General features: G+C 31.7%; 2 protein-coding genes across 10 annotated transcripts in view; one reads left to right on the top strand and one right to left on the bottom strand.

Moving 5' to 3' along the window:
* Positions 1–25,680, top strand: part of LOC129918355 (sentrin-specific protease 8) — an 81,293-nt gene that overhangs the window by 22,118 nt on the left and 33,495 nt on the right. For 2 of the 7 annotated variants that reach the window (XM_055998923.1, XM_055998907.1), the window contains exon 3: positions 7,327–8,061. The exons of 2 other annotated variants lie outside the window; for them this stretch is intronic. In XM_055998923.1, coding sequence (XP_055854898.1) covers positions 7,386–8,030 — 645 coding nt within the window. In that variant the 5' untranslated portion in view covers positions 7,327–7,385 and the 3' untranslated portion in view covers positions 8,031–8,061. Of the gene's footprint in view, positions 1–5,750; positions 6,296–7,326; positions 8,062–24,949; positions 25,093–25,250; positions 25,376–25,680 lie in introns of those variants that run through there. 3 more of the 7 variants (XM_055998916.1, XM_055998859.1, XM_055998867.1) reach the window with 3 other exon arrangements.
* Positions 16,955–25,607, bottom strand: LOC129918426 (fatty-acid amide hydrolase 2-B). Of its 3 annotated transcripts, none has more exons than XM_055998960.1 (6): positions 25,518–25,607; positions 24,081–24,210; positions 23,629–24,007; positions 23,356–23,575; positions 23,095–23,227; positions 16,955–18,298 (listed from the first exon to the last, which is right to left on the bottom strand). In XM_055998960.1, the coding sequence occupies exons 3-6, from the start codon at positions 23,851–23,853 to the stop codon at positions 17,251–17,253; spliced, it is 1,626 nt and encodes a 541-aa protein (XP_055854935.1). In that variant the 5' UTR covers positions 23,854–24,007; positions 24,081–24,210; positions 25,518–25,607; the 3' UTR covers positions 16,955–17,250. The 3 variants fall into 3 exon arrangements, with proteins under 3 accessions (XP_055854935.1, XP_055854926.1, XP_055854946.1); XM_055998951.1 differs by lacking the exon at positions 25,518–25,607 and adding an exon at positions 25,305–25,429; XM_055998971.1 differs by lacking the exons at positions 24,081–24,210; positions 25,518–25,607 and adding an exon at positions 25,305–25,422.

Here is a 25,680-nt window from a genome sequence, read left to right as displayed (position 1 = left end):
TTCTCCTAAGGTCTAAGCGATTGAAAAATTGAAGTAATTTTTAAAAATCTGCCAATTTTTTTACACTCATTGTTCATTTTTTTGTTACCAACACTAAACAGCCATCTTATTTTATTTAAAGGGAAAAAATCTTCTTCTGCCACTTAGATCAATTTCTTCCTCTTTAAATGTACCTTGTTACCAAATGTCAAAATAAATGGGTGATATTTTGAAAAACATTATTTCCGACAAATACAATGTCAAAAATTGCTACGAACTTAAACAAAAATTACAAGACATAATTTTAGAAGAAGACGATAAACTCGTTTCATTTGATGTCATCTCACCAACATACCCATCTACCTTGCCATAAAAATAATAATGAAAAACTGGACAACAATAGAAAAATTTACAAACATGCCAAAAAAACAGTTTCTAAGAATGTTAGAGTTCTGTCTAAAAGAAAATAACTATTTCCAATATGAAAACAAACTTTTTAATCAAACATTTGGTATGCCTATGGGGAATCCGTTATCTCTTACAATAGCAGATATAATACTCGATGACCTTCTTGACAATGCAAAACAAAAATTAAAAGAAAAAAACAAATATTATACAAAAAATTAACACAGCAACAGATTTCATAAACAAAATACTTGATATAAGCGACGATCAATTCAAAGATCCAAAAGAAAACAAATCAAACAACAAACCCGATAAATAAAGCAACAACAACTAATAACAACAACAGCATAATCAGGTACTTCAGCATTCGCTATATTCCAAAGTTAACAAACGGTAGAAGCTTACATTCAATCATTACGCATATAAGTCAAATGCCACACTCAGGAACATTTTCACGAACACCAAAGCTCCATTGAAAAGAACCAAACACAACGTTGTCTATGAGGTATGCTGCGGGGGGACAGAAGAGGAGAAGTGCAATTTGACCTACAACGGAACAACAAAAAGACAAGTTGGTATAAGAATGACGGGGCACAAAGCGGACATAAAAAAGAAGAAACCATCAACAGGGCTATCACAACATATAATTGATAACGGCCACCTACCAAATTTCGGTGAGATAAGAGTACTCGACAAAGAGAAGAGAACGACGACGAGGTATACTCTTGAAAGCTTGCGCATACAACAAAAAATAAGAAGAACAATGAACACACAAGAAGATCGAGAAAACACCATTGTAAGCTACGCATTAGCAATAAAATAAGTACCTGAACTAACTACACTGTGATAATTTATGTTTGTCTTTTCAATTTATTAGTCTTGTTCTTAATGTTAATCTATTAAATAGTTTAAATAATTTTCTTTCATTTTCCTTTTTCAAACTAAATAAAAACAAAAGTTGAAAAAAACAAAACCAAAAAAAAATGTAAAATACAACAAAAAAACAAAATGTAAGTTTTTAAAAATTAACCAAATTGTGTAAAATAATAAACAAAAAAATTTTGTTTCATAATGTTAAATAAAAATCATAAAAACCCCTGAAGAAGTCGTGAGTAGCGACGAAACGTTGGGTAAAAGATGAAATAAAGTTTTTTTATTTGCATTTAAAATCAATCGACCAAAATAGCCTGCATTACCAAATTTAAATCTACGAATAAATTTTTCTTTTTATTGGCGACCTCAAATTTATGAGGTGTGAGTGTAAATATAATATAAAATTTAAAGATACCGAGTAAAGCTCGGTCACCCAGAAACTTGACGATTTAGGCCGTGTGTGAATTGCGTTAAATAGTTAAATTCGTGTAAAATTTTTGACACTATTGAGGTGAATAAAAAATTTTCAGCTGCTAAAATGTATTGGGCTCCGGGACCTAGTTAAATTTGAGTTAAATTTTTTTTTGCAGATGGTTTTGTTTTGTTTTTTTTTTTTTTTTTTTTATTAAAAAGGAGTATCATGGCAGAAAAAAGGCAGACAAAATTTTAAACAATAAATTCTTTTTTTGAAATTATTTTGTTCACCTCAATAGTGTCAAAAATTTAACACGGATTTAACTATTTAACGCAATTCACACACTGCCTTAAAAAGTAATTGTTCATCTGGTCCTGATAATATTCCGACCATATTTGTAAAAGCTTGTAAGTCATATCTCATATATTTGTCCTGCAATTACATACATATTTAATTGTTCGTTGTCATCTGGTGTTTTTCCTGAATTGTGGAAATCTTCGTTCATTTTACCCCTTTATAAGCGTGGAAACAAAAAGAACGCAGAGAATTATCGTGGAATAGCTAAACTTTCTTGTATTCCAAAGCTCTTCGAAAAAATTGTCTGTAGACACATTCAATACTATTGCCAGTCATTAATTGTACCTGAACAACATGGTTTTTGTCTTCATAAATCAACGACAACAAATCTTCTCGAATTTACAAATCTTATAAATAATAATATACAAAATAGACTGCAAACGGATGTATTCTACGCTGATTTAAATAAAGCTTTTGACAGAGTTAGTCACTCTTTACTTTTGCTTAAGTTCAAGAAATATGGGTTTTCAGAATGGATACTTTCTTGGATCAAATCGTATTTAGAAAACCGCACTCAGCATGTACGCTTCAAGAATTGTGTATCTAAAGTTATTAATGTTTTATCTGAAGTTCCTCAAAGAAGTCACATTGGAGCGCTTCTATTTTTGTTATTTATCAATGATATATGCAAAGTAATATTATATTCAAAAATTCTTATCTTCGCTGATGACTTCAAACTTTTCTATGGATTCTCGATCCCTAATGGATTTTTTTTCTTACAACATGACATCGACAGTGTTTCAGAATGGTGTATTTTGAATGGAATGGAACTCAATAAAAAGAAATGCAAACTGATGACTTATTCAAGAAGAAGAGAACCATTAGTATCTACTTATTTTATTGAAGAAACTTTAGTTGATCGTATTGATTTCTTTAACAACTTAGGAGTCTTGTTTGATGCCAAACTATCATTTAACCCTCCTATTGATACAATTACTACTAAGGAAAGAAGTCCTCTGGGATTAATTATGAGGTTTTCCAAGGAGTTTAATGATCCCTATATTACAAAAACCTTATACTTTGCTTTTGTTCGTCCGATTTTGGAATACTGCAGCTGCGTATGGTGTCCTTGTAATGAATCCTCCATTAATAAAATTGAAAGTGTCCAAAAACATCTTCCATGAGATCCAAGTCAACATCTTCCCCCATATGAAAATCGATTGAAGCTATTAAAAAAGAGGAGAGGTGAACAATGTACTCTTCCTGTTTCAACTTCTTGAAGGATCAGTTTGCTCTGCCAATATTCTAAGCAAATTAAATATCAACACTCTTGCGAGATTAACACGCTTTCCTGCTTTTTTTTACCTACCTCCCAACCGAGTTAATTATGGCTTAAACCAAGCCCTAAATGCCATGTGTTCGGACTTCAACAAATATTATAATATAATTGATTTTCATTTATCCAAAAATACTCTTAAAAAAAACTGTTATCTCATTAATTACACGGTGTAACACTCAAAATATACGCGGGCGGAGACCTATCAGGTTTTGTAGAGCTAGTCGCACTGAATACGAAACGGTATTTGAAAATCCCCTAACACCCCCAAAATCTGGAGTTACGGGCAAAAAACGGATTTTTGGACCTTCAGCCATTGAAAAAATTCTAGCTTCGACAATTTTTTACCCATTTTCGATTTTTTTAAAATAAAAAAAAATATTAAAAAACAACGGCAACACTTACAGTAATAAATGATACCATTTCCGTAAGGCAAAATTGTACATTTGATTCTAATTTTTAAATCAATATAATATAACCAATAGTTTTTGAAATAATCGATTTCAAAGTTAAAAATATGCGAAAAAAAAAATTTTAAAACTCATTTTCTACTATTTTTGTCCAGACTGTGAATTTTAGTAAAAAAAATTACTCACACAGAAAACTGCCTCAATTGATTCCTTATCGAACCGTGAAAACTTTATGTTTCTATGTCTTCTAGTTTTTGAGAAAATTGAAAAATTATTTTATCAGATTTTTCTTTTTTCAAAATATTTTTTGTTTTTATTTTTCAATTTTCTCATAAACTAGAAACATATACTTTAAATTGATGCCGAAATAGGGCAAATGACAAAAAAAAATGAATTTTTGAACTTTGACAGCTTATAAATTCTAAGTGGTTTAACCGAGTTACATGTTTTATACATTGTTAAAAAGGTATATTTATCTTCTATCAGAAACTGTAAAAATCGAAAATGGGTAAAAAATTGTCGAAGCTAGAATTTTTTCAATGGGTGAAGGTCCAAAAAACCGTTTTTTGCCCATAACTCCAGATTTTGGGGGTGTTAGGGGATTTTCAAAAACCGTTTCGTATTCAGTGCGACTAGCTCTACAAAACCTGATAGGTCTCCGCCCGCGTATATTTTAAAACCTCATTTTTGTAACACCGTGTTATTATTTTTTTTGTTTTTTTTTTTTCAACTATTACCTGTTCAACATTGTTTCTTTAATTAATTTTTAAATTTTTTTCTTAATTTTGTTATACATATTATAAAACATTTGTAAAATGATTGTAAACATATTTTTTTCTAAACAACTTAGACAATAGTCTGCAGTTGAGAAATAAATAAATGAAGCTGAGGCATGGACTTTGACGAAGGCGGCGAAAATCTCTTTGGATAGTTTCGAAAGGAAAATTCTTCGGATGAGTCTAGTCCCGTGTGCATTGATGGTGATATGGGGAAGAAAATACAATAACGAACTGTAGAGGGAGAGATGGCGCACGAAAGTGGAAGGAGACCTCAACAAACTAGTGTGAAACTGCAACCAGCTCGCTAAGGATAGTGCTGACTGGAAAAGCTTTCTGTCTGAGCCCGAATCAAAAATTGATTGTAGCTTAAAGGCGATGCATTGCGATGACTGCTAACGCAAAGTGAATTTCACCATCAACATGAAGAAATCATAGCTTTTCTTGAAGAAACTAAAATATTAGGGCTTCATATGATGGTGGAAAGGCGTGTAATTTGCGTTAAATATTTGAGCAAGGATAAATGTTTTTCATTTATACGTATGCAGAATATAAATTTATCTTTGGTGAAATCTAGCTATGTGAATTAATGTCGAATTCCTTTCAATGCAAAAATCGAATTTTCGGCGATCTTGAAGCGAATTTTTTCTGAAAATCATGTTCCATAGAAAAAAAATTCGCTTCAAACGAAGCAGAATTCGAATTTTTTTAATCCCTCTATTTTGCGAGATTTACACGGATTTGCACACACACTTGGAACATTTGACATTTCTCAAACGTCAAGCTGAAAGATTTCTTCGTGTTGTTTGTTTATTTGAGAACTCCAACTTCAAATAAAGAGTAAATTATAATCGTATATTGTATTTTTATTGCGGAAAAATATGAAATAAATTAAAAAAAAAACAATGTGCAGTCAAAATATATTTTTTCCTAGCATACTTCCTGTGAAAAAGTGAAATTACTGTGACTTTTCTCCCCGTGATTGTCTTCAGGAAATTTTTCCTCTGTAAAACCACAGCATGCGGCCTAAATAATTAACCTTCTACTTCATCTTCACTCAGATCTTAATAATATCTCCAATTTCTTATTGATTTTGATTAAATTAAATTTATATTACCGAAGAAAATAAACAAAATTATTGATCAAAGGAATCTCTGGTTTTATTTTGAAGGAATTGTTTTGATTTCAGCTTGACGTTCGTGTAAAAATTGTTGTCAAATGACACACACACAATCGCAAAAAAAATTTGGTCTGTTTTCATGTTCCTTTTTAACACCAAAAATTCGATTTTTTTGAGGCGATTCAAAAAATTGAAAGGAATTCCACATAAGATATTAAAAAATATTTATTTCCCTTAGAATAAATTTCTGACAGCTGAAAATAAATATAGACAGCTTCAATATGGCAAAGGGCACGTTCAGGAAATATTAGGGACTTGATATTTAGGCAACGTCATTTTCTGAACTAACTTTCCATTAGCTTTCCAATAAAATTACCTAAATTGGAAAGATTTTTTTTGACAGCTGACCAATCAGAGACCGAAAAATTAAATCATAATAAGCAATACAATCCAATTTACTGAAAAGGTGTTTGACTTTCAACTTCGATGTACATAACTATCCATATTTAATTTACAAAAGTTAAAAAAAATGCAGAGCCCAATTAAACCCAAAACAACATATGCAACTAAATAAAACACACTTTAAAACCTAGTGTTTTTTGCTGAGTCTAAGAAAATTGCTATAAAATCGTAAAGCAAGAATCTCATCTGCATATTTAGCCACTTTTATTAAAAACCCGATGGGTGAGTCACTTTAACTCTAATAATATTTCTTAATCCAAAGAATAATAGTAAAAGCTGTTTGCGTTTGTTTGAGTTAGACCCTAGCTGAGGTAGGGGTTGGGGTAATTTTTTTTCAGATCTTTTTATTTACCGATTTTCAAGTCAAACCACACAATATGATAAATCTCTGGGAATTCTTTAAATAATATTATGCATTCAAAATAAAAATAATCGTTAAAAAAGTGTCTTAAAAATTAAGCACAAGACTTACCCAATGGGTGATTTGGAAAAATAACATAGCGTAGAAAAAATGATAGATACCCAAAACATAAGCATGTTAAATATTCAACAAAAAGATAAAAATATGTTATTCGCAGTCGTAGTAAATAATATTTTTCAGTAAAACACATATCAAACCATTCGCTTTAAGTTTTCTATTTATTCTGAACGCCAAATAGGTAAAAAAAAATTAAATTTACAAAACATAATTGTCTACAAAATAGTTAATCTTGACTAAGTAGTTTCAATTTGAATTTCAAACAAACAATTACTTTACACCTTGCTGTTTTATGTCAAAAGTTTGGTTTTATATGTAAGAACTTTCAAAAAATAATAGTTTAAATGCAAAAGAAGTGCGAAGTCGTCGAAAGCAGTAAAATTCTACTATAGTACTTTTTACAGCACTGTATTAAAAAAAGAATACAAAATGATTTTTTCTTTTTTGAGCAACTTACATTTCTTTTTGAAATGGTGCATTTTTTTTCAAACATTTATTCCTGTTCTTCTTAATTTGAGAGATTTTGTGAGATAATAATAACATTTTGAGAGGAATCTTCTTCTCCTTCTACACACTGCATTTAAAAGAGCAAATCAAGAAGTAATACTATTAGATCTATTTTTATTTTTCAATCAGAAAATAAGTACCATTTCATGAAGTATTTCAATTAATAAAATATTAAAGAGAGTAGAAAAATAATATATATTACATATTATCTTTTGCTCAAAAAATTAAATTAATCAAAATACATTAAAATAAAAATTATATTTAACAGCCCTTAAAACAACGAAAAATCAAATTGAATGAAATTGGTGAAAACTGCCAACCGAAAAAATGAGCTGTTCCCGTGCTGATCCCGTGTCACTAAGTTTCAATGATACTCTGCTCCGAGTCTCCGATATACAACTATTACAAGGCCCGCATTGGTTAAACGATCAAATTCTTTCTTTCTATTTTGAATACCTCGAGAGAATAAGATACAAAACCAACACAGATTTACTATTTGTTTCGCCAGAAGTCGTACAGTGCATGAAAATGATGGCCGATGATGAGCTTGTGTCTCTTCTAGAACAATTGAATGCCGATAAAAAGCCTTTTATATTTTTTGCTCTCAACGATAACGAATCACATCGTGCCGGCGGAACTCACTGGAGCTTATTAGTCTTCTCTAGACCTGAACGTACTTTCTTCCATTTTGACTCACTGGGTAATTCAAATCAAGAAACGATGCAACAATTTATTAGCCGTATAAAGGAAGCTTTAAATTGTAGAAACTGCCAAATGAAACAAATACGTTGTCTTCAACAATCGAACAGTTATGATTGTGGAATACATGTTCTCTGTATGACAGATAATATTGCCGATTACGTTAATCGATTTGAATGTGTAAATGGAGTCGGACCTTTGCATCATGATACGATTAGCGCGAAACGTGGTGAGCTCTTGAAGTTGATTGCATCTTTGGGAGGAAAAGTTTAGTTTTATTTAAATAAAGTGTTCTCTAACTACATTCAAATCTCATTTAACTAGCGTTGCTAAAATTATGTTTATATAATATTGATGATAAATTAAAATATTTTGTCTTATTTGTGTATCTCAGTCTGATAAGGAAGTCAGAGGATAGAATTGAATTGTAAAGAAGTATGACAAGGAATAAAAATGCATTCCAAGACAAGATTTTTACAGAGATAGCAACAACAATTCAATATAACTCGGCATAAGGAAAAAACACAAAAATGGAAAGAGATGGTCCTCCAGGTTGGAGTAAGAGGAAGTTTTGCAAGAGGTTTTAAACTCTTTTTATAAACCTACATATCGTCTTGCAAAAGCCATTTATTAAAACACTTTTTTTAAAGCCTGAATATTAAAATCATAGTGGGTTTGTTTTTGTTCTGTCCAAGCTCCTAAAAATATGTTTTTTAAATTTTTGTTTGGTAAGTATATTTTTTTTTCCTAACTTGTTGGATTGAGTGGGATTGTCAAAAATGATGAAATAAGGCCGATAAAAGTATTGCACTGAAAAGTAAATGAAATTTTATAAATACAAAAATGCATTTGGAGAGTGCACCAGTGCATCCAAGATATCATAGAATATCCCGCTGAAATGTTTGCTGAATAATATACTAAAATCCAAAGCAGTTAGGTAAGCCCGAAATTCTAGGTCCATAAAAATCAGGATTATACGAACTTATTGACAAATTATCTCATTGGCAAAGTATCATTTTTCATACATAGAAGTTTTTTTCGGCAATCAGATGTACCTTTTCTGCGTGAACCACGTATCTACACAGCAAATTTTGTTCTGTTCTTAAAACAAATATACATTTTTCTTGAAATTAAAAATATGAATTGAACAAAAAGAAATCAAGTTATGTTTAAGACATATTGATTGAGTTTTTTTCTAAATCAAAACCCTCTTATCTATTCTTTCTGTAAGTTTTAGAGGAATGTTTAAGAGAAAAAAACAAATCTTTTAAAAAATGTACTTACGAGGTTCAAGCACAAACGGGAAAAATTCCCCTTTTTGTCAGTTATCATGTTTGTACCAAAAACCACAGGTATGCATGTACAAGTACATGTCAAAACATGAATATCACACTCGGAGCTATGTAGGTATTTGTATTTTTCAGTTCTTAACTTGAATCCAAATAATTTTAGCTTCACTTAAAAAATACTCCTTGACTTTTAAGTCAATTTAAGGTTTCCGACCACAATTTAAGCTGTGTTGTATACTATGCTGGATTTACATACGTCTGCACGCAGAAAAGTAAAGGGGGATAGATACAATACATACAATCCGTACTTATGAAGGAGAGGCATTGATGAAGACGAGCATGTTCGTCTTCGCCATAATCTTCCTATAATCTGCATTTCACAGTGAGCCTGAACAAGGTAAAGGTTGACCTAAAATGACGACAAAAACTAAAAATGAGGCTTTGTTCCTGAAGGCCTCAGCAATAATAATCCGTTTTTACCAAAATCGGATTAGCTTCCTTTTTCGAGATACCCCCTGTAAACGTGTTTTTTTTTTTGAGAAAAATTCATATCAGCACAAGGCTCGAGTACGATAACTTGGGCGCCGAGAAATGAAAACGGTTTTTTGGTAGAGGTATTCAATACAATCATTTTCATAGTTCATAGTTCATAGCATTTTCATCTACTCTCTCTATCCAACATCTGTGGTTCTTAAAAACTGTGTCTCCTTTCAATGCAGATCTGGAAATGCAGACGTACATATGTAAATCCAGCATTAGATATTTACGGCCATATAATTCACTCTGGATTTAGTTTGGATTAAATTTAATTTTAATACCAATCAATTAAGGCCATATTATTCATTAGTTTAAAAAATATACATATCTGGATGTAAAATTGTCATATATCAAAAATAAATCCAAAATAGTTATCCCGATTTTAACTATGAAAATAGTTAAAAATGACTATTTTTTCTCTGTGTGATAGTGAATATTATGGATTTGGATTTATTTTTGACATTTCAATTTCTTTACATCCAGATGTATTTTTTAAACTAGTGAATAATATGGCCGTTAAATTTGAATTTCATAAATGCAAGGATTTAATTTTTTGTTTACCTATATTATTCACCCAAAAAAATTATGTGATATTCAATAAATTTTGTGTAATAATTTGCATATATTTTTATAAAATTGGATTTACGATTGGATTAATGTAGTGAATATTATGGATTTGAATCTCTTTACATCCAGATGTGTTTCTTAAACTAGTGAATAATAGGGGGTTTTCTTTTTTAGTTCTGAACAGAGTCTGAACGTTAAAGAAAAATCGGTTCTTTTTTGTTCAAAGCGTTCAGAGCCTAAAATGTGTGTTCTTTTTTGTTCAATAAGAATTAAAATGGCTGCTGAAGCTGTCGGCTCCGGTGCAGCCATACCGCGCTCTATTAAATGCATTGAAACTGAATCTGGATCTCTTCTTAACTCAACAGAAATAAGTAATTACTTTGCTACTACTTGGTCCGAATATTCCAATGACAACAATTTTCATAATAATTTCAAAACAAAAAAAGAAGAAAGTCTGCGCATCATACCCTACATGCCTACCAATTTCGCAACCAATCATCTTGAGCAACCCATTTCGCTACCCGAATTAGAATCATGCCTCAATAAGCTAAAAGGGAAGACACCTGGTAGGGACAGACTCTCATATCCAATGTTTAAAAATCTGCCAACAGACGCAAAAATCATTCTTATCAAACTCTATAATAAAGTTCTCGATTCAAGTGTTATACCGCAATATTGGAAAACAGCAACGGTTATCCCTATCCCCAAACCAAAAAAGGAAATCAACAAAATTGATGGATACAGACCAATTTCACTATTACCATGTATCTCAAAGATTTTGGAGAAAATAATAGCGAAAAGGCTCCTTTGGTATACTGAGTCCAAAAAATTGATTGCTTCTAATCAAGTTGCATTTAAACCCAAAAGGGGATGTCAAGATGCTTTACTCCATATTGACAGTTATATTTCAAACGCTATCTCTGCAAAAAATCACGTTTCAATACTTTCACTCGATTTCGAGAAAGCATTTGATAGGATAGGAGTTCACTTAGTACTATCAAAATTAAGGGAATGGAGCCTGGGCCCAAAAATGTTTGGCTACATTAAAGCTTTCCTTTCGAACCGGAAATTTTGTGTTAAAGTCAATAACGCATACTCCCCAAACTACCCTCTACATAATGGTATCCCACAAGGATCACCCCTTTCGGTAATGCTATTTTCAATAGCGTTCAACGAAATAAGCAACATCATAAATAAATATAATATTCTTGATCATTGTTTATATGCCGATGATGTTTACGTGCTATGTAAAAACAATGATTTAGAAATTACAAAAACAACTTTTTTAAATGTAATAAAAGATTTTGAAGAATGGTCCACCACTTCTGGTGCGAACCTATCATTACAAAAATGTAAAACATTTCATATATGTAGAAAAAAGTCATGCCAAAACTTTAACCTTACTATAAGCAATATAGAACTAGAGCCAGTAAATAATTTAAGTATTTTAGGATTAACCTTTAACAATAAATATAATTGGAAAAACCACTGTGTTGAATTAAAAAAAACACTCGCTGCAAGGCTTAACATCATTAAATATCTGTCTTCCAAAAAATGTAAAGTTCATATTAATACGCTATGCTATCTAACTAAAATGTTAATATTAAATAAAATAGACTACGGACTTAGTATCTACGGAAGCTGTCCAAAATCTACGTTCAATATAATAAAGCCTACATACCATCAAGCTGCTAGAAAATCTTTAAATGCATTCCCAACAACCCCTATAAAAAACATATTGGCTGAAGCTGGTTTGCCAACACTCAACGAAAGGTATGAAGAAGTAATTCTAAAACTTTCGGGAAAACTTTTGTTTTCGACGAGATCCGTTATAAACAAAGACTCTATTGCTGCCCTTCGTTCGACACGGGAAAAAAGAACTCCATCAGCAATATCGTGTATTTGGAAAAGTGTCTCAAAATTCAAACTGCCAAACAAAATAAATTGCAACCCAACATCAAAGTACCCACCCTGGTTGTGTAGACCCGAATCTTTTGAGCTGTCACTGTCTGAGTACTCAAAGGAACATACACCAACAAACGTCTATCACGGAATCTTCAATACCATCGAAAACGATCTCAAAACCAAAGAATGGAAATTCATATATTGTGACGGTTCTAAAGCAACAAATCATACAAGCTTTGCGGTAACAACAGACAATGGTCAATTACTCAGGCATGGTCTCCTGCCTGAATTCGCATCAGTTTTTTCCGCAGAAGCACTAGCGGTCTATGAAGCCATAAAATATGCCACCAATAGAAGAGGAAACTGGGTAATATGCACCGATAGCCTTTCAGTTATCCAAGCTATCAAGAACCTGAATAATGCCACCCCAGCAATAATTATGCTCAGAGATAGTCTTATTAAATCCCAAACAAAACTCAAAATTATGTGGGTTCCAGCACACATAGGTATAAAGGGCAATGAATATGCTGACAAAGCTGCTCTTTCCGTCAGCAAAACACCTACGTTTTTGTTTTACACATATAGTGAGAAGGATCTGTTAAGATTAATAAAGCTAGAAGTAAAAACAAGCCAAATTAATAGCTGGATGACATATAACCACCACTATTCAAGAATAAACAATAATAAAATACCACCTATTTATCCAGTTCAAGCAGCGAAACCCACAATTACCAGTTTCGTACGTCTTCGCTTAGGCCACACTCTATCAACTCATCAGCATCTTCTTAAAAAAGAAAGACCTTCAACTTGCCCCAGCTGTACGGAAACACTAGATATCAACCACCTCCTAGCCCACATCAACCGCTCCCTACCGAACAATGATGACAACATTTACGAAATTCTCAAAAACATTAACGTCCAAAATTTAGATACTATTCAAAAAACAATAACACGTCTTAATTTTAAATTATAATTTTGTAAAATATATAATTCTTTAATAGCGAGCCGAAAGCCCTTGCAGCCTGTGCTCTCTAAATTAAGTACTAACTTAGCAATTTAAGATTACTATGTTAGTCTGTATAAATAAATAAAATAAATAAATTATTAAAAGATATTTTTTTTTCTTTAGTTGGGTTTGACAACTATGAATTGACAAAATGTCATTTGGTGGCAGTTTGTTCTCAAATCTGTTTCAATTTTAATTCAGAGCGGTCAAAACACGTTCAGTTCAGAGAATGTTCAGAGTGTGCTCAGAATGTTCAGACTCTGTTCAGAGCTTTCTTCTGAACTAAAAAAGAAAAACCCCTATACTGTTCTGATTTCCATTCGAATTCAATTTTCTCCCCTTTTCGAGTTTTAGCTGGTCCGAATTCCGTATTCGAACACATTTTCCGGATTCATAAGTGTTTCGAAAAACGAACGGATCTAGGTTTGTAGAGATGGCGGTCAAAGCAACCAAGCTTGATGACCAAATTAGCGCAGAGTACGCCGTTTTGATACCAAAACTCATGAAACCAATGAATGATAAATGGATTTATTTAAAAATAAAATTTTAATTGATTCTAAAAGGAAAAACAAGTGTGTAGACAGTCCTGTTGCATTGAGGAACCAGATCAAGTCTTTGATTCTGAGATATTATCTATGTCATTAAAAAATTCACTCCCCAGAGAAAGTACTCTATTACTAGCGAGGGCAGGACGTTGGCATAGAAAATGGAAGACCGTTTTTTATTTCTTTTCTGGGTCTGGAGATCAAATCATTAGTTTTGGATTTATTATAGGTGGGCCACATTTTCCTAGATATGGCGCAGCTAGTCAAGCTATACCACCTATTATTAGCTTTTGTTAAGTAATTTGAGAAGATATTGCTCTTCGCTCTTCATGACATATGAGAATGTTGACTGCTTCCGCTAGCGACTCATGAAAGGCCGATCCTAGCCTGGCCAGTTCATCCGTATTTTCGTTGTCCTAATGGTGGCAATGGTGCAGAGAATGTATTGCTTGACTGCTAACCTGGAGGTGTGGGTTCGAGCCCTACCACAGGCAGCATCCTTTTATTTATCCCTCAGCTTGGTCGCCACTCGTGGATAGTAATCATCGTATTCTCAATTCAATGTACCAACAAAAATTCTTTCCTATCTTTCTATTTCTTCTAACTAGTGCCGTGCAATATGCATTTAAAAAGTCCTTAGGTCTTTCAGGCATATAGTTAAATTAAAAAAAAAAAAAAAACAATATGACCTGGGAACGAACGGATCTACAATCCGATAAATTTTTGCTGTTTTCAATCCGGGTAGCAATTTTGTCACGTGAGTTCTTATTTGTCCTACAGACAAATTTGTCGAAAATGAGATATAGATGCCATCTTATATTTTCAACCACGCTCTTTCGATTGCTGCAATCAGAATCGACCTATCTCTTTTAGTTTTCGAGATGAAAAAAATGATTTTGTCTTATAGACGAAATTTTTTCGATGAATTATTTATTATTTATTTGTACTACATTATATAAATTTTTGTATGCAGTAGGACAAATACTGGCTTAATAATTATGCAAAATTTGTGCATATTCAATGAAGTTATATTTTTCAAACAAAATAACTGTGCGTTAGTCCCCATATTAGCTCCTCCTAGGAATAGCGAAATACTCAAATTTTGAAGTTTTTTTTATCTTAACTAATCGAGAAAAATGTACCTTCATATTATTTATTTATACTTTATAAACATTTTGTATAATATTTCCGTTTATTTTTTTCTCAAATAAATAAAAATAAAATGCACGACTGGGGTCGCACGTACTTGCTCTTGCAGTTCAAAGTACTTTTATGTTAGTCTACTTGTAGATTATATTATTTTTAAGAAATTTGGTTTATGAGGGGAAGAGCCGACATGGAGACAAAATTTTTTTTGAATACAAATTTTTTTTTTGTTATTTGAATTTTTTGAGAAATAAAAATGCAGTTTTGTTGCAATTGCTTTGAATATTACGTATGCAAAAATTAATCAAAATCGCTAGAGCCGTTTTCGAGAAAATGGCAATTACTAATTAAAGATTTAAGGGAAGAGCCGACAGTAGTGATTTAAAAAAATGGAAACACCATATTTCCATTATCCGTATTTTTAGAGAAAAACTAAAAACGCAGTTTTGTTGGAACTTTGTAGAGTATTACGTGTGTTAAATTTAATCAATATCGTTAGAGCCGTTTTCGAGAAAATTGCAATAACTCGAAAATTTTGTTTGGGAGCTATACGTTCTAAGCGAGATATTAAAAAACAAAAAAAAAAAAAACAACCTTGGACATTACGAAAAAGACATCTATACCAAATTTCAAGAAAATCCGTTCACCCGTTTAGGCTGTAGCTACTTGTACAGATGGACGCACAGACGCACGGACGCACAGACCGACGGACGTCATGACGAAACCCATTTTTTTGGACTTCTCTATCATTGTAATGTTAGTTTTAATCTCGAATTTTTTTTTTTGACACGAAACCAATACTTTCCCTTTGAGTAAGTAAAAATACAGGGGGGTCATTCCGTAATTTTCAAAACGATAATCGTCAAAACGTTAATAGAGGACGTGATCGTCCACAATTTGCTTCACGTAACTCAGCGAAATTCGTTTCGTCTACGTTTATTTCTTGAAAGTTTGAGAGGTTTCAGAAATTCTCAAACTGCTTTAAATGTCATATTGACTCTGTCTGTCATTAAGCAAAAGAAGAAGAAGAAGCGTGGTTGTATTTTATATGTGTTTTTTTGTGTTTGTGTTCTGTCATTTTTTTGTTGGTGGTATGAATTGAAGAAAAATGCAAAATAAATAGCTGCGTTCCTTTGGAAATATTTATCTATTGCTTAGTACTTAAAGCTGCTTTGAACTACTTTTTCAGTATAGCAAAGGTAGTTAAAAGTAGTTTTAAGTACTAAGCAGTAGATAAATATTTCCAAAGGAACGCAGCTAATGTTGTTAACGTCTGACGATAATCGAGATACGGAATGACCCCCCTGAAAAGTTAAGTTTTTTGCTAATAGGACAAATAAGATTTGAATGGATTCAATTTTCGTTTCCGGTTTCAAATTCGATTTTTAAATTTTTATTGTCGTCGGATGACAGTTTTTCTTCTGGAAAGAACACAATCCCCGCGTTCAAAGCAGGCCACCTGAACTTAAGTTCTGATTTGTTAGAAGCTCTGATTGGTCAGATGTCATAAAAAGTTAGGTGACATTTGATTCTGACAAAGCAGTCTCTAAAAATTCATAACTTAAGTTCAGGTGGCCTGCGTTGAACCCGGGGAAAACTGTTCTTAAACGTCAAATTTGTCAAACTTTAATTAAATAAACTCTTGATAAATTCCACAAAATGAATATTAATAATATGATTATGAATATTCCTACAATCATAAATGGTTTACTATTTCCCTCTTTATCACCTTCATAGTCGTGATGAGGAGATTGTGAAAAAACACATATACATAGACACGCAACTTGAAACTGAAAAGAACTGTGTTTGGGTGTTTTTTGGCGTTCGGGATCGGAGAGCTCTTCCGGATTACCAATTGAAAACCACATTAATACGATCGCAGATCTGACTTTATGAACACGTCTAACGCAGGCCTAACACCAATTTTACGATTGTCAACTATCAATTGAAAGTCGTTAATACTGAAATTTGGTGTTTTAAAATCTAATTTGGGAGAAAACTGGTCATTTTTCTAATGGAATTTTTCAATTACATTTCAAATAATAACGGTTGGCATCATTCTTTGCAAATTAGATAATATGAGATCAAAATAATAGGGGTGTACCTAAGTTAGGCAGATGTTTAAGAAAACACCCATATTCATATTGTTAGTTGAATAATATTCTTTGTTATTAAGTTCATCCTAAAAAAAAATAATCATAATAAGAAATGTTTAATATTATATTTAATATTTTTATTGAACATAAATATGTTTGTGTCTTTCAATACATAAAGATATCACTTAATAGAGTTGTATATGAAAATAATTACTAAAATATTTTGGTACATAAATTCAAAGGACTTTGCATATATCAAAAATATGAGCTTGTGAATTGTAAAGTGTTATATTAAATTTTTTTTACAATATAGGATGCAGTGCTTAAGTTTTTTGTGATAAAACCACAACTGTTGAATATACACCGATTTCAATAAATACAAATAAGAAAGTAAATACAATTCTAAATGTTTACTTCTGGGCGTACCCAACCACCAAATGCCTTTTCCAGTTCTTCAGCTACAGCTAAACAAAGGCGATCCTTATTAAAATTAGCAATTACTTGCACACCAAGAGGAAGGCCTTCTGCACCTAAACCGAGAGGTACCGCCGTTGCCGGAAAACCTAAAACATTGATTATTCCAGTGTAAGAAAAGTTAAGTGGACGCACCAAAGGCTCATTGTGATATGGTGCTACGGTGGGATGAGTTGGATAGATCAAAACACCATTTTCACCAAGTAAATCCTGCAACTCACTACGCAAATCATTGCGCTTTTTAACTAAATGATGGTATTTTGGTGACCCAAATGGAGTTTGGGCATCATCTACCAAAGCTGTGATCAACCCAATAAAAGTGTGCTTTGATTGACCAACACAAAATTTCAAAAGTTCCTTTATCGGATTAATGTCTCCATTTAAATTTGCCAACTGATGACCAAACCCATGTCCGGAGTCGTCCTTCATATTCGCAAACCAAATTGCTGCAGACTGCTTGAAACTATCAAGTTGAATTTTCGTTGCACTTATACCAGTTGATCCTTGCAAATACTCAACTACTTTACGCAGTGAATACGTCAAATCTTCATCAACTGGAGAGACTAATCTACTTCCTCCATCGCTCTCCTGATAATAATATTTAAGTTTCTTTAGGTCAACTGGTTCATCTAGATTGAGAAGGTTGGATCTCTCGCCGGAAATAACTTTCAGTATTGGTTTTAAATCAACAGCATATCGACACATGGGTCCAATTCCAAGAAATGAGTCTTGCTCCGAAGAAAAAGGCATTGGAAATTGACCTTTATTCGAGACAATATTTTTTGATGGTTTGTGACCAAATGTACCGGTGAAGAACGAAGGCATGCGTATAGAACCTCCAATGTCGGACCCTAGTCCGAATGGTGAAGCAGCCAAACTTTGGATACACCCTTCACCCCCACTTGATCCTCCTACAATACGATTAGTGTCATATGGGTTGCGTGTACGTCCATGAAGTGTATTTGAGCTTTCCCACCTATGATTAAAAAAATATATTTTAAAGAAAAAATGAATACATATTTTTTTTTTTAACACATGAATCGTTAGGTTTGAAAGTAGTATACAGGGTGTGCCAAAAGTAATGAATCAAACGAAATAATGCTGATAGGCCAACTTAAGAATTTGGTGGCTTTTTCATCCCAAATCCTAACGGTTTTCGTTTCTTCTCAAATTTCAAACAATCCCTACTTTTCAACAGTATTTTGCTTCCTCCGCCCATAATTTATTTTTGTTTTTTTATTATTATTTCACTAAAACATTGCCCAATAAAAAGAAACAATTAAATAATCACAATATTTTTTATTTGATATTTTTTTAAATAATTTTCTGAAAAAAAAATTTCAAAAACAAAATGGTATGCAATTTTGTAGAAATTACTAATCAACAGCTAAAACTAAAATTTCAACAAAATTGAACGTTATGTTTTCGAAAATTTCATTTGTCAAAAAAAAAAATCAATTTTTTTTTTAATTCAAAAAATTATTTATTTTTTAAATTTTATTTCTGATATTAAAATTAAACGATTTTATGACCCTTTTGCAACGAATTCAGTTTTTGGAATAAGTCAATTTATTTCAAACTAATGCAATTTCTAAAAAAATCATCATCAACTACGACGTCATTCTATTATTAAAAAAATTCACATTGGCCTATTCTGTTACCTATTGATATGCTGAATCAAACTAAACAAACTCCAAAAGAAAATAATGTTTCTTTTTTGTTTTTATCCCAGGGAAATTAAGTAAATTAAATCGCATTTTTCGCGGGAATGTGTTCCGGGGGTTGTCCTTATCATAAAAGTCAATTTGTTGGGATAATTGGAGGTTGGGAACAGCCGCCATCTTCGAAAAGAGATTGGTTTCGTTTTTATTGAATAGCTCCATTGTCATTCATTTTAACAAAAAATGACTTATTAATTATCAATAAAATTATCTAAAAAATGATGTACAAAACATTTCCGTGTGTTGATAAAATAAAATTTTATAGTTCGTTAAAGTGCGGGTTTGTGTCGCAAGGTTGGGGCAAAATTACATTTTTTCATATATCTGACGAACTTTTGATTTGTCTGGGTAATTCTTCAAGAATGAATTATAGTACTTATAATTATCTATAAAATGAGCCCACAATCGTTATTGTAACCATCATATTGTAGAAGTAATGTAACTTCGAAATTCTCTTTGTACTAGTCAAAAGTGAGAAAAAAGCAAGTTTTTTGTTATTAGGCCTAGCAAATTTTGGGAGTAGAGGTATAATCAAAATATAAGTACACAGTTTTGTACCCATGCTCGTCTTAATATCGAATTCAAAGGTCTGACAACTCTAATTTTGTGCTTTATACGGTGTTCGGGGGGTTAAATAACGTAAGTTTTCAGTTAATGTGAATGAGCTAAGTTTACATTATTTCAAATTATAAATACAAAAACTGATGCTCTGTCATTTTTCCTATGCGTTTATGCGATTATGGTTTAGAGGCTTCTGTGTTTAAATTTTTGTTTGTTTATTTGAACTGAAAACCCCGATATGGTAGTTTAAAAAAGCTTATATCTTGAGTTCTGCTAACCGCATCGCCAAGATTGAGGTGTCCAAATTTAGGAAAATGACAGAGCATCAGTTTTTGTATTAATAATTTGAAATAATGTAAACTTAGCTCATTCACATTAACTGAAAACTTACGTTATTTAACCCCCCGAACACCGTATAAAGCACAAAATTAGAGTTGTCAGACCTTTGAATTCGATACTAAGACGAGCATGGGTACAAAACTGTATGCTTGTGTAGTTCGCGAACGAACTAGTTCAATGAACTAGTTCATCTTGGTGAACTAGTGAACTTAGTTCACTTACTTAGTTCAATTTAGTTCGCGAATAGCGAAAAAGATTTGTTTCAACAAACTAAACAGCAACAACTTGCGCTCACCTACATTATCATCTTTTTATATATTTTTTGGGTGAAAGGAAGTCCCATCTGTATAGGGAATTTTTCCTTGTCTCCTTGTCTTTTACGACGACAGCGCCCTTTTAACCCGACAGACGTTTAACGAAGGGGTGCAGAAAAAAAAGTGCATATGAAATTGCATCCAGTTCTTTGTTGAGCGAAATCAGTTCTTCTGTTCTACCTCAAGATTTAGATGTAAAACAAAAGGTCGCTTGTGCCAGAATCAACGGTTCTTCTTCAAGCACCACTTTTTCTTATTTTTGAGCAAGAACAAAAAAAAGTATCATCTTGGTCTTGCACTACTATGATTTCGATATAATGAAAGCAAAACGAACATCTTCTAGACTTTCGTCAGGAAGCAGAAAGCTCGACAAGTATATGAACGAAATTAAGAATTTTTATAGAAAATAAAATATGTACATATCTGTTATTCTAAGGTTGTATTATTTGTTTTATTATGTAGAATGCGTCAATTTCACATAAATTTGGATACAAACTAATTTTGTTTTTTAATTCTAACAAAATCGGAGTGATTAAAATAAATTGAACTAAAATGAACTAGTTCAGTAGCGTGATTTGAACTAAAATGATCGATCACTCAAATGAACTAAAGTGCCCAACTCTACAAAACTGCGTACTTATATTTTGATTATACCTCTACTCCCAAAATTTGCTAGGCCTAATAACAAAAAACTTGCTTTTTTCTCACTTTTGACTAGTACAAAGAGAATTTCGAAGTTACATTACTTCTACAATATGATGGTTACAATAACGATTGTGGGCTCATTTTATAGATAATTATAAGTACTATAATTCATTTGAATAAGTAAAAAATTACTTTTTTTTGGAAGCTATATGAGTCTTTAAATTAAATAAAAGATAAAGAATTATTTTCTTATACTCAAATATTGTATAAGAAAATAATTCTTTATCTTTTATTTAATACTATAATTCATTCTTGAAGAATTACCCAGACAAATCAAAAGTTCGTCAGATATATGAAAAAATGTAATTTTGCCCCAACCTTGCGACACAAACCCGCACTTTAACGAACTATAAAATTTTATTTTATCAACTCACGGAAATGTTTTGTACATGATTTTTTAGATAATTTTATTGTTAATTAATAAGTCATTTTTTGTTCAAATGAATAACAATGGAGCTATTCAATAAAAACGAAACCAATCTTTTTTCAAAGATGGCGGCTGTTCCCAACCTCCAATTATCCCAAAAAATTGACTTTTATGATAAGGACAACCCCCGGAACAAATTCCATGAAAAAAAATTTGTCCCGCGAAAAATGCGATATTTTGCCCATATTTTGACCAATTTCCCTGATGAATTTTACGCTGATGAAAATGACACTCGATTTCGTGCCTAAAGTGTTAGTAACCCTTACTTATTGAAGCTTAATATATCTGAAATTAATCTTCAAAGTTACAGATTTGTTTCTCAAATAGTTTTACTGTTCTGAGGGATTGAACTTTTGAGATGAAATAAAACACCAAATTTTTGCAGCTGTAAATGACTTTCTTCTAATCACTTTTTTAGGAGCAAAGTCAAATTGTTTTGAGATTATTTGAACATTTTATTACTTTTTTTGAAAACTTTAAATTTTTCCTTGTTTAATCTACAATTTAAAAGATATTAATTAATAAAATGTTTAAATAAACTCAAAAGAACTTGATTGTGCTCATAAAAAAGTGATTTGAAGTAATTCATTTACAGCTGCAAAAATTTTAACAAAGCCGTATATCCAAAGTTCTTGTTCGCATACCTACATGTATATCAGTTTAAGCAAATAACGAGGTAGTTTTAACTTGTTATTAAAATACTTTAAAACAATGGCCCGTATGCATAAAAAAAGTAAATACTAGCATTATGAAATTAATAAGTATAAACTAGGTTTGATATGCACAAAATGTGGAAAGGGATGTAAGTGCAATCGGTCGGTAGTTGAAAGGTGAAAAAGATTCGATTGACAGGTTTGGTCAAATGCTGCTTCTATCTACTCGGGAAGAGACCAGTTGAAACGACAAATGAAAAAAATTACAGTGGTTTTCCCAGCATGTAAGAACACCTCTTCACAACGATCGATGGCAGGGATACTCTTCCTACTATACTACTGTACGTTTCGCCCCGTGAAGATTAATTTACGCGCAGCGTAGAGGTGGAAAGAAACTACCGCATGATAAGATTAGCTTTATCAAGAGAGCTAACAAAGATGGTGTCATTGAAGACGCGTTTGGACCGAAGATCACGTAGAGCTTTTTATGTTTTTTTTTAAATGACCAAAAATTTCATGCTAGTATTACTTTACTTTTGTCGTCTAAAAACTTTGTTTGTCGAGTACAAGCGTTGGTGGCCGTCCTAGCTTGGTTTAACGTTCTCCCGCTTTTGTATTCATATATCTGCCTTGAAGTCTACCTAGGAAGCATAGTGGCCAGATTCCATGAAAAATTGTGAAACTTGAAATCGCCTTTTAATCAGATCTAGAATAAAAGGGAAACAATACTTTGAATATACATAGTTTCACAGCGCATCAAGTTCGATGGAAGTTGAATGTTTGTCCTGCTGCAAGCTATCGGCCTAATATATCATCGAATAAGTTCACAAATTTGAGTCCGAAAAGCCCAAAAGTTTAGTTTTTCAACTAAATCTTAAGAAGCGCCCTACTTCACAAACATATCATATTTTCTTTTTAATATTAATACAAAAAATCTATGTGCGAAAGATTTTCTTTTTTAAACCAGTTAACAATGAAGGAAGTAAAAATTGATTTTCGCAGACCAGTGTAATTTATGAAAATTTTATGAAAATACCCATTGTTTTACCTACCACATGCACATCTCTGAAACATTTGTAAGACAGAAAGGTATCGCACCGGCTTTCCGCATCAATCCCATAGCGTCTGAATCTTCTTTTGCTCGCACTCCTTTTCGAGCGTACAGCCCAGCCGTATAAAGAAAATCTAAGAAAACAATAATTCTGTTGTTAAATATGTAACCATACTTTTGATAAATAAAAGGAATAAAAGGATTCAGATTTTTTAATCAAATAAATAAGCATTATGATGAACAATTAATGAAAAATACTCACCTTTAACAGCTATGCAATCTTTTGTAGAGATCGGAACTCCCAAAAAAGGTTTTACTCTTAAAAGTTCTTCTGTTGTATAAGCTCCAGATGCTACTAAAGCATCCGCTTCCGCTGCGGCTTTGAGTGCTTCATCAAAGCGTTTATCAACGACACAATTAAACATGGGATTTACCTCTTCCACTCGTCGTATAAAAGCTTCTAATACTTTTACACTGCTCAACTATAAAAAATGAAATTTTAAATAAAAGAATTTACAATAAAAAATGATAAAACCTGTTTCGTTCGAATTTTCTCCGCCAAAGAAGTAGCTGATTCCAGTAACAAAGGTTCTGTTATTGCTGACATTGAATGGCCTTTTTTGCCATAAATAATAATAAAAATGACCCTTGCAATTTTCATTATAAATGTGAAAAGGAAATGTTGTATGCACAGCACAAACGAAAATGGCTTTGAACGTTGCAATGTTTCATCGGTGGAAGATTCATTTGTTTCGCCCATGTTATTAAAAGTTTATTTTTTTGTATCTGTATTTGTACTTGTATAAATTTGTAACTAATTTGGAATGATTTTAAATGCTTGATTTCTTTCAACGAATTTTAATAGTCAATAATCATTGGTCGATTTTTACAGTTATACTCGAAAGATATTTTTTCTAAAATAAAAAAGAATAAATTGGATTTTATTTTTTAAGAAATGATTGAGAAATTCTAATTTTTTTTCCTCACCGGCTGGTTTGTTCGCATGAAATAATAATTTCACGATATTTTACCCAAGTACATATATGAGCCCTGTTTTATTGGTAACTCAGTACGTAGCTCAGTAAAATTTTGCAGGGGAAACAACAACAAACGATTGCTAAGGAAAAACAAAAGTTTTTTATATTTTGGTTTTTTAAGCTTTTAGGTTTTTGACCCTTCAACAATAAAAGATTAGTAATAATAAATTAAATAAATAAAGGTATTGGTTGTTGTTGTTTACAGCATAAAACGTTTACTCATAAAATAATGAATACCAATAAAACACGGCTATGTTTTGCTAAAAAAAATGTTTTAAATTCATAAATAATTGTTTACAATTATTGTTCTCTGAAGAAGATGGCAATGATCATCGAAACGTCGGGAAATCAATGAAATTCTTGTTTCACTAGAACGTAACGTTGTTATTGTTATTGCGACCAAAACAGCCGGAGTGTTACCGGATGCTTCTGAAAGTGTTTTATAGGCATCGGATGACACTTCTTCTTCAGGAAAGAAGATAATTTCTCTTCTGATTTTGATATCAGAATCCAGAATCAAAAGCACTCACACATTCAAACCTTTAAACGTCAGATTTGTCAAACGTCATTTTGTTTGTTTTTTGATGCGATTGTTTTGCAAAATATTAAAATTTTCTGACTCGAGTTTAGCTCACAAAAAGCAACCCCTTTGTACCTATTAAACTAATAAGGCCCGTGAATCATTTGTTATTTTGTTCTACATTAAAACATCAAGTTATTTAACAATACAGTGCAGACAAAGTTTATTGCCGAAATTTTACTTAACACATAAAGACAAACTATTCGGGCTTTACTGATTTGATTACATATTACTTAAATTCCAAGTTATTATTGTTGAAATTCTCACAATAAGAAATCCAAAGTATTTCCGTCAGATAATGTATATTTTTCGTTTTGACAAGGAAGCCATAAATGATAAGCCTGATCGTTAGCTGAATAAAATAATATTGATTTCAGAAAAGGTAATATTTAGATGAACACTAGCGCACTAGGTTTTATTAAGAAAAAATAATGATATCATTCTTTTATTTATTGTATAGATAAATACCTACATACACATATTAAACTATATTTTCACAGAAAAACGACTTATTTTCATTAAACTGTTGCTAACCAGAGAAAATTTCGATATAAAGTCATTTATTTCATTTATTTGCAAATAGAAAAATTATACCTATTTTAAGGTTAACGAGATCTCCAATATTTTTATGAAACTAAAAAATAGCGAAAAAAATAACACTGCAAGTGAGTACAATATAAACAGATAGGTATGTATTGATTTTATAATTTGTTTTAGAGTTAAAACGTATTTTTACATTTTATCACGGTATGAAAAATATAAAAATATCAATTATACCGTAAAAACAAAAAAACACAAATCAGTTACCGAAAAATGATTTTTTTTTGTAGCAGCATTAATGTTTGGATGAGAAAAAGTGTTTTTTTTTTAGTTTTCGTTGGCTTACCTATTTCTCAGGTTTATTCTTTTTTATTTGTGTCTTGTTCTTATGTGTCTACACATGAAGACATAAATGAAATCCAGTAACATG

This window comes from Episyrphus balteatus, chromosome 1 (genome assembly GCF_945859705.1).
Source record: "Episyrphus balteatus chromosome 1, idEpiBalt1.1, whole genome shotgun sequence".
In the NCBI taxonomy this organism is placed as follows: domain Eukaryota; kingdom Metazoa; phylum Arthropoda; class Insecta; order Diptera; family Syrphidae; genus Episyrphus; species Episyrphus balteatus.
This window is presented reverse-complemented; position numbering and strand designations above follow the sequence as displayed.